The sequence below is a fragment of the Patagioenas fasciata genome, chromosome 4, assembly GCF_037038585.1.
Source record: "Patagioenas fasciata isolate bPatFas1 chromosome 4, bPatFas1.hap1, whole genome shotgun sequence".
Taxonomy (NCBI): Eukaryota; Metazoa; Chordata; class Aves; order Columbiformes; family Columbidae; genus Patagioenas; species Patagioenas fasciata.
In genome coordinates this window covers 7,478,947-7,488,845 of record NC_092523.1, presented here as the reverse complement: position 1 = coordinate 7,488,845, position 9,899 = coordinate 7,478,947, and the positions used below count along the sequence as shown (strand labels likewise).

At 43.6% G+C, this 9,899-nt stretch overlaps 1 protein-coding gene across 3 annotated transcripts in view; it reads right to left on the bottom strand.

Annotated features, from left to right (window-relative positions):
* Positions 1–1,900: 1,900 nt before the first annotated feature.
* The window catches only part of FGFRL1 (fibroblast growth factor receptor like 1), a 182,332-nt gene continuing 174,333 nt past the window's right edge, over positions 1,901–9,899 (bottom strand). For all 3 annotated transcript variants that reach the window (XM_065836363.2, XM_071808469.1, XM_071808470.1), the window contains exon 7: positions 1,901–6,846. In XM_065836363.2, the coding sequence (XP_065692435.1) occupies positions 6,437–6,846 (410 nt within the window). In that variant the 3' untranslated portion in view covers positions 1,901–6,436. The remainder of the gene's footprint in view (positions 6,847–9,899) is intronic.

Below are 9,899 nucleotides of genomic sequence, written 5' to 3'. Positions count from 1 at the left end.
CACTGCCCTGGGCAGCCTGTTCCAATGCCTGACAACACTTTCTGGGAATAAATGTTTCCCAATATCCAATCTAATCCCTGGAGCAACTTGAGGTCATTTCCTCTTGTCCTATGGTTTGTTACCTGTGAGAAGAGACCAACATCCTCCATGCTCCATCCTCCTTTCAGGCAGTTGCAGACAGTGATAAGGTCTCCCCTCAGCCTCCTTTTCTCCAGGCTGAACCCCCAGTTCCCTCAGCTGCTCCTCATCACACTTACGTTCCAGATCCCTCACCAGCTCCGTTGCCCTTCTCTGAACTCGCTCCAGCAGTTGAGCAGACTGTTAACCGCATGTGTTTACATTCAAATTCCCACGTAAATCCTTCGTGACACTAACTGCAGTGGATCCAGTATGATTTTCTAAAACGCGGACAGCACAGAGGAGCAGTGTGTGCACACACCGGGCTTCACTGCTGGTAACACCAGGGGCTTCTTGCAGACACAGTAAATGTCGATGCACAGCTCCAGTCTATATAAATAACACCGTTACTGTAGTAATAAGCTGGAAAGTGCTGAGATCACATACTTACAGCCTGGAGGATAGTGGAGCTGCGTGTGCAGCCTGAGCAGGGCTGTCCTGTGCCAAATGTTGCCGTAGGGCCTATGGTGCAGGTGTGCTGGGTGCAGGGGACCTGCGCTTGCGTCTCCTCTTCTCTGCAGCTGGACTAAACTTCTTCAGGGCCAGAAGGGACCACTAGATGACCCAATCTGGACTAGATGTATCCTTTCATCCCAATAACATTCCCAAAATCTTGCATCCAAATGAAACACCATCTCCGCAAAGCACCCAGCCTTGTTTTGAAGATTGTGAGAGATGCAGTGTCTACCCCTTCCTTTGTTAATTCCTTCCAAAATGTGTGCGTTTCCCATTTAAATGTGTCTGGCTTCATACTCTGGCCATTAAGTCCTGTCATATTTTTCTCTGCCAATGGGCCAGCCAAAAAAGAGATGTAAAAACCTTGCACTGACTCCATGCATCCAACTGATTTCCCAATGGACATTGCAGGGATTTTTTTCCCACTGGCATCTGCAAGAGCTGGAACGGGTGCTGTATGTGGAATAAAAATTGACGTTGGGACATTTGGAGTCCTGGGCACACTCAACATACCCCATGTAGACAGAAGTGATGCCCAGATAACAAAACCATGATAAATTCCCCATTAACCTTTGACCACCTCACAGTTTTTGCTCACTGCTACATCTCCCCTGGGGCTTTCTTCCAATATTTCAAACCCCTGAAGAGTTTCAGAGAGACACAGAAATTAAGCTGACAGAGAAATATTTCCTCTTTCCCACCCCAAGTGTGCAATTTCTGCACAGGGCTCTTTGGGTCAAAGGTTTAGGTCATGTCAAGATGAAGTTTGGGTGACGGCCAGCTTTTCTTAACTTAAAATTGTCACAGCTTGTATATCTGCTGGCTCTGGGGTGAGTAGTGAGACACATTCGCCTCAATGGGGTGGAGGTGCTGGGCTTGACCCTGAAATCTCTGCTCTACTCCAGGCACTGAACTTTGGCCATCAGCTCCAGGGATCCCAACATTTCATCTTGTTAGTGCTATTTTGGGTCCTGGTGCAACTATGGCATTTGGCTCTAGAGGCAGAGAGAGGAAAAATAGTCTCTTTTCACTAAAAAAATAGAAACATTTTCCAAACTGTATAAAAACTAATGTCTTTTTTTGGATTCACAGCACCTGCACAAAATATTAAACCGAGTTGTGGTGCAAAGGTAATTCTGCAATATTTTCTACTTTGTCTTGCCAGCACATATCCCTGATGCGTGCAAACACACCTACATCACACCTCACACACACACACAGACATCTTTCCCTTCAAAACATGGGAAGTTTACAGAACTCTAGCATCTATTAACACATTTCCAGGCTTTTATTCCTTTCTTCTGTAACTTTTATTACACGGCCATAGACATAAGCACACTCTGTCATTCTATTTTAAATGTCTGATGAATGGGGTTTTTTTTAGTTTGAAAGGGGCTGACCATACAAAGATTGTCCATACAAAGTTTAAAAATGCCACACACATGCCTGCATGTAATGCAAATAAATTAAACAAAGATGGTGAGTTTTAAGCCTAAAATGCCTTTGATCTTTGAAGTCACATGGCTTTAAAAGTACAACTGTCTTCTGTATCACAGCCTGGCATGTATATCTGTATGCCTATATGTACACATATAATTATAGATTACATAAAAATTTCTGTGTTCAAAATAGAGTAGTTAATTGCAAGACTATGGTTTTCTTCTTTAAATATCCTCTATTCATGAGTGAAGATCAGTCCAAATCTTGTCCCACTGACGAAAAACAAATTCAAAAACAAGCAGGACCTGGCTGAATTTATTTAGAGTAAGGAAGACTTTGGAGTACATGCAAGGCACAATCAAGCCTCAAAAGTAAATGGCATGAAGTAGGGCATGGGACAGAGTGACTCTTAAGAGCACTTACAGATTCCCTCTGGAGGCAAAATAACTCCTCAGAAATGCAAAACCCACCCAGGCACAGCAAGCCAGCACAAGGCCCAGACAACATATAGACCCCATCTTAAATAGACCACATGATGATATTTTCCTAGGGGGAAATTTCACACTGATTTAGGTGCCCAACAAGAGATGCTCAAGCAGTAGCTGACTGATACCCAAGGCATCATGAAAACCCCAAGCTTTCTGCAAATCAAGACCTTTATAGCATCTCACACGATGCATCCAGAACCAGAGCTGCCTTCTCAGCACCGTGGCTGAGAGCTGCAGCTGCGCTTGGCCCTGCACTGTCCATGCTGGGTGGTTTGTTGTGGTGTTCCCTTTTGGCAATCCCTCTATCAGCATCACCAGAGATTTGTGTCTAAAGGTAGGAGCTATAAACAGCAGGAAGAAGTCACTCCTTCTGCGTATCTGGCAATACATGAAGTGTTTTACTGTGTGATACAACACTAGAGCTGGATCACAAAGGGTAGAAGGCACTGCTGGAGAGCATTATGCTCAGCGTGGAAGACTGTACTGTATGGGCAATGCAGAATTGCTTCTTTTAACCCACTAACCCCCACTCTGAGGGTCAGTGATACAGCTGCAATTTTTAAAAGTGCAATAGGACATAATGTTTGCTTAGAGCTCAACCACACAAAGCCAGTGTTCACCCCCACATTTGATGCTGGAATCAGTACCGCCACACAGCAGGTGTTAGAAGTGTCCTCTCGCTGCAGCCCTGGCACAGAGAGCAGAGAAGGGCCAGAGGGTTACAGGTACATCCCCCCCTCTGCTATGTCCCCAATGCTGCTCACACCTGCAGTAGCTTGGGACATACTATTGAGCAGTAAGTTGGCTTGAGATATGAGATGTAGCCCTTAGTATCTCTCATGGAAAAATCCACTTATTGCCTTTATCAAATGAAGGTGATGCATTTAGTGTATAAAGGCTTTTTAGTGTTTTTTTGGGAGTTTTCCTTTTTTTTTTTTTTTATATATATTAAATGAAATCACTCAATAAACTAGAGCCATTAAGAACTCCTGCCTAAATCATGCCTTATATCTAAACAAAGCCCACAGTGCTCATAATGATGTCTCCCTGAAGCTGAGAGGATGCATGCAAAGATACCCATGATCTGAATTTAGCTATTTTGGACTTCATAAATTTGTGTTAACAAAATGTAACTGAACCCTCCCAAGGAAAAAAAAAAATTAAAAATCAGTGGATTGCTTTATTATTATTATTTCTACAGGAAGATCATAATGAGGGATAGTCTTCCAGTAGAGGTTATAACATGGAGTTCCTACTACAGCTTGCAGGAAAGCATCAGAGTGTGCTATGCAGTGCTGTATTGCAACAGCACATGTTGGCAAACTCCAGGTGATTAGGAAGGTGTCCCTCTTCCACTTTCCCCCCCTCCTCTTCCCTTGCACCAGCACTATTGCTAATGTGTGGGTCCTGCCAGCACTGGCACAGTGGGTAGGGATAGAGCCACCAATCCGGACGGCTGAGGCAAAAAAAAAAGGGACTTTTAGTAGCAGCATGAATTGGTGAAAGAAATTAGGAGCTCACGTGCTTCGCTGAATCGCGGCTCCATCTCAGAGCACCACGGCTGAGCAAACAGGGAACTGTTTGGTTTGCTGGTGACTCAAAGAAGTCAACAGAAAAAATCACTGCAGGTCAACCCAGAGCAAATACCTTCAGAAAAGTCCAGGGAAAAGCAAAGCCTAAAGCATTGTTTTGTTTCAGGTTAAATGAAGTGTTTCACTTTGAAACGCAGCAGCTGGTTTGCTGAAGATCTCTTTTGCACAGCAGGCTTGAGAGGAAAGCAATTTCAAACTTAAAAATTGGCATGTTTCAAATTATCAGGGCTTTTTGTTTTCTTTTTTTCCCCAGCAAACTTTAAGAGAAACCGCAGTGAACAGCAAACAGTTGCAGCATTGCTGAACCTGCCTTTCTGAAGACAATTTTGGTCGCTGAAAGGCTGGACGCCTCTCCTTGGCATGCAGCAGAACAAAGGTGCAGCCCCCTTGGTGCTCTCCTGCACTCAACTCACCCGTCACCAGTCCTTCAGCAGCTGCATTACAAACACAAGTGTTTCACCTACATTTTCCCCTTCCAAGCACCCTGAGGCTGAAGTTCATTTTACAGGCTCACAAATTATTATATTTTGATTTACAAAATTTTCTTTTAAAAGGAAAACCCGCTGCAGGTTTGTGCTTCAAAAACAAATGCATAGTGAAACAGATTTCCCCATAAACAGAGAACTTTGCTATTGAAGATGACAAGGGATCCATGAGAAGTGATCTGGCCCCTGCAGGCCCTCACACCCAGAATATGAACAGTGGAAAAGATCAGTTTCTGATGGAAAGGATGGCACCAGAGGTACCTGCGATGATGTTAGGAGGTTACGTGTGGCTAGTGTAAAAAGGCATAGAAATAGACGACCTCCAGGTTAGAAGTACAGTTGGTCACATGCTACACTGAGCATATTCTGAGCATGGCATCTATAGAACCTGAAAAAAAAAAATCTTTATTTTCTTTGATCAAAAATATGTATAGAAATGCCTGTTTCAAGGAAAATATCATACATTTTTTTCTTGTTTAACAAAATAAATTAAATATACACGACTTCTGTTTAAACTCTATATAGAATTACAAAGGTTTTATATTTGCAATTGGATTCATTTCCAGTCCATATAGGTATTTAATATGGTCCTTATTTATTTTCTCTTCTTTCTGTTTTTACTATTGTTTGAAGTGCAATGAAGTTGAATCATTTCCAAAAAGTTATCTGAGAGGTGGGGACAACCACACACAACCTAGTTGAATATTCCTCAAACGCATTTTTTCCTACAAGATTATTATTTCATTCTCCTTGTTTCTTACTTTTTTTTTTCTAATGTTTTCATGTATTTCGCATTGATGTAGAAAATCCAGTAGCTTGTCACTGTGAGCCATCAGAGAAGGACAGCATGTTTTACCTTCTTCACCATCAGCAGTTCAATTATTATTATTATTAATTATTATTATTTCTTAAATATAAATATAAAGGTGTTCTGTACAATGTTCCTCTTTCCTTCTTTCCATTTTCCTGGTAGTGGTACTGAGTCCTAGGACCGGGGGAGTGAAGCACTTGCTGTGTGATCTACAGAACACTCCGTGGGAAACACGATGCCTTCAACTGGCAGAAATTGAACCAACCAGCTTGGTTATCATTTCAGATCAAATGACTGTGATTGAGAAGCATTTGGCGTTTCATATTGCGAATAAGAATTAGCTTTTCCAGACCCTCTTGTGTTAGGTTTTTTTCACCAGGTGAAATGGTTATTCAATTGCCATTAAACCTCAGGTACTTTGCGGCTCGAGTCACACGGAGCAGGATGGGTCTGGGGGCTTCCCACTGAAATGAGTGATGTGCAGCAGGCACAGGAACAGTTGTGCCCATCCAGAAACACACCACAGTCACCTCTTGCTCTTCTCACTCCTTTTAGCAACACAAGCAAGGAAGTGATGGTTCACATCCCTGTGTCCTGTCTCATTTGTCACCACCTTGATTAAAAAATCCAGGAAGGCTCTGCTGTTGGAGATGGCTGCTTCTCTAGTGAGATTTGAAGTTCCTTCATATTCCTCAGCTACATCCTGATTGCAATAATTAAAAAAAAACCCCTCTTTTCTCTCTTTGTCTATTATATATACATTTATATAGATAGATATAGATATATACACATATATATACACACATACACACACGCATATACAATTATATATATATATATATGTATATATATATATTTAAAATTATATATATAATCTTTTCTGTCTGCTTTGCCTATTGCTGGCAGTGTGAGCTGACTTGGAGCAGTCTCTTCTGAGGTACCACGAGGAAAAGCCCAAACGACCTACTACTGAACACGGCCACCCTCTTAGCACTGGTACTGGATGTGCTGGTGCTGGTGGACTTTGCCTTCCACGTGCGAGTGGGTGTGGGTGTGGATGTCCGTGTAAATCTTTGGGTACATTTTGGATGCCATGGCCGGGGCGAGTGCAGGCCCTTGGGACAATAAATGCTGCTGCTGGGCGACATATTCCTCATAGTTTATGGAGGAGATGCAGTCTTTGTCGGGGACCTGGGAGACGCAGATCCTGTCCCGGGGCTGTGGCCGGTGCACAGGGGCAGCAGCTGGAGGGGAGCAGGGTTTCTTCTTGGTCTGGCAAAGCCACAGGAGGATCGTCCCAAAGATGAAGACAGCTCCGGCCGGGATGCCGATGATGACGGGCCAGGGCAGGCTGCTGGCCGAGGAAGGGGGCACAGGTGCGCTCGGGGGCTTGGGATCTGGACATGACAGCAGGACAGAGACAAAAAGAGTTAATTAAATGCAGGCAAAGTGGATTCAAACCAGATGTCACACCCGGGCTGGCTTTTGTACAGGCTGTCTGGCAACCATGCCAGACCAAGTAACAAGGGAGAAATCAAGCCAGCATATGATGTTTGGTAACTGCTTCGCTTTTCAGTGCTCCTGGAAGAACAAGCAACTCATTTTCTCTGGTTTAGGGGTCAGAAGGGGAGTCTTTGGGGGATTTTTTTTAACTTTCCTATCCAAGTTTTAATGGATGCACTAGAGACAGCCTGAGTGAGTTTCCTAACACCCTCACTCTGCGATGGAGTGGATGTTGCTGCCCAAATTGGAGGAGACAACATGGGACGTGTCAGCAATACCTCCAAGTCAGCAGGCCAGGAGGAATGATAGGGTTGTGCAGAGCCATGGCACGTTGCCCACTTGCGTAGCTGTGTCTGCACAGGCTTTACGCACTCTTCAGTATCCCTGTCTATGGATACTGGAGCTATTCAGCAAAGCTCCACCATGGCAGGCAGCATGAAGATGGTGTTTTGGAGGTGCTGTCTTGAGGTTCTTGTGGGGTTGAACAGAAGGCTGAAGGATGGGAAAAGCGTAGGTGAGCTGGTGTGCCCTCCTTGGTGCCCAAGTCATGGAGACATGAAAGTTCACATGGCATTACAGTGTGTTTCCAACTCTCTATGCCAAATGGGCCCTAACTCCACCAGTCTCTTTGGAGCTGCAGTTGGCTTTCCAAGGGCAACAAATTCAGCTACTGGAGGAGATAAGATGCTTCAGACAGCATCTTTCGTACCTAACTCCCCCTTCCGCTCTATGCTATTGGCAGATTATACATCATGTGTAGCTACTCCAGTTTCTTAGCCTGATCTCTTGATTTATAGATCCAAAAGGAGTTCTGGGGTAGGATCCTAACTATCAAAATCCCCATCTAGATAGCTACCATCTGGGATTTGCAAAGCCCTGAAAAATACATAGGCACAGAGTTCAGCTTGCAGGGAGACACTCAAGAAACTTTTTGGTCTATCCAAATTGCCTAATATGTTATATTCAAACATACATCACTTAACTTTCAAGCCAAACTTCTTTAAGACGCTAATGTCTTTTTCCGTCCTTGACAAATAATCCTATGACTAGCTTGAAATATTAAATATCTACCATGTGGTCTCTTTGAAGTCAGAAGGACCTATATGATTGACCTCAATAGACAAAACTCTGATTCATCAGCACTGTAATCAGAATAATTTAGGCTTGAAGGAGAGTCTGGAGGTCATCTGGTCCAGCTCAAAGCAAGACAGGATCAGAGAAGCGACCCATCAGTTGACCATGAAAACAACAGTCTTCATGTCAGTTGGCAGAAATCTTCTGCTGGGTTGAAACGAAAGTGTTTTGATATTCCTCCATGCTGTTCTTTGGAGCTGTCTATGTCAAATCTGGTAGATTTACAAGCAAAATTGTGTTTTTATAACTCATGGCCTTGCAACCACATCTTTGCCTTTGAGGGCAAGCTAGGTTCTTTCTTTGTCATTGCCAATAACAACAGGCCTGCAGGCTCTAGTTCTGGTATGAGGCCTCATTATAGTGCCACTTAAATCAATGGAAAGTCTCCCACTGATTTCAGTGGGAACTGGATCAGGCTTTCATTGTTCAGAATCTCCCAGAGGCTTTGAGTTATATTGCACCCACGCAGCCTCTTCCTTGGATTGACGGGCTTACTAGGTGGGGTTTAGTCCTAAATGTAAGTGATGCTGAAGAAGACGCCAAGAGCATTCTCTTACTTGGCAACCTGCTGTCAGTATTTGAATTTAAGCTAGTGACTCTCAGTGGCTGCTGAGATGCAGAACTTTGTCAATCAGTGAGCAGAAGAAGCCATGCTGCCTGAATTACAGGACTCAAGAGTATTTTCCCCACTACCTACACACAAAACCAGTCCTAACAGCCTGGAAGAGCTGATGATCTCTGTCTCTCACTGGTGTCTTGGCTGGAGACACCCAATTAGACCCAACAGCTAAAATGTTCTCATACTGGCTCCAGCTCTTGCAGTCTTTCAGCTGTGTTGGTCTTGTGGTGGTGAAGGGAAGAAAAAGCAGTAAGATCAATTTTTGTCATAAAACTGGTGGATCTGAAGCCAGATTCACACAGTAAGAGGAGGCAGAAATAAATGCCCTTTTCGATTAAAAATCTTCTTCAGGGCAGAACTTCATAGTCAAGAGGCAAAAGAGTAAATTACAAAGTGTGTGCCTCAAACACTCTTGATACACCCTCAGTTGGATATGGCCCCCAGTGCTGAGGCCTGGGGAGAGAAGGAAGCAGCTGCGAGTTTAGTACAAGGGTCCCCAGGGGATCACTGGATAAGAATTTAACTATTCAATCATTCTCTCCTTCACCTCATTCTTTTCCTTTCCTTGTGACCAGGACAGTTTTTATTCTTCTCTCATTTTATGGGCCTGTATCATTGTTTCCTTTTACCAGTAAAAGCAATATAAATAAGAACAAGAGAAAGGAGGAATGTAAGGGAATGGGGTTGCAAACTGTGCTGCTATTCAGTTCCCCTCTCATGTCCTGCACCCTATTGATGATTTGATGTATTGCCTGCAACTGCAGTATCCTCTCCCAGCTCCTCTTCCATACAGGATCAGATCACTCATTTTATTTCACCTTGCTCGAATCATTATTTCCCATGAAGGGAGAAAAGGAAACATCATCAAGAGGGCTGATTTAAATCAGGCCTGATTTAGTCCCTCATTCATTCTTATCAGAACCAGGCGAGCCTAAATCAGCACAGCATCACAGAGGGCCATAGACCCCACTTGGTATCAGTAGTTCCATTAGTCAAAGAATCATAGAATCATTTCAGCTGGAAGAGACCCTCGAGATCATTGAGTCCAACCATAACCTAAACTAGCTCTAGCAATAAACCATGTCCCTAAGAACCTTGTATAAATGCCTTTTAAACCCCTTCAGTGATGGTGACTCCACCACTTCCCTGGGCAGCTTCTTCCAAAGCCTGACAACCCTTTCTGTGAATAATTTT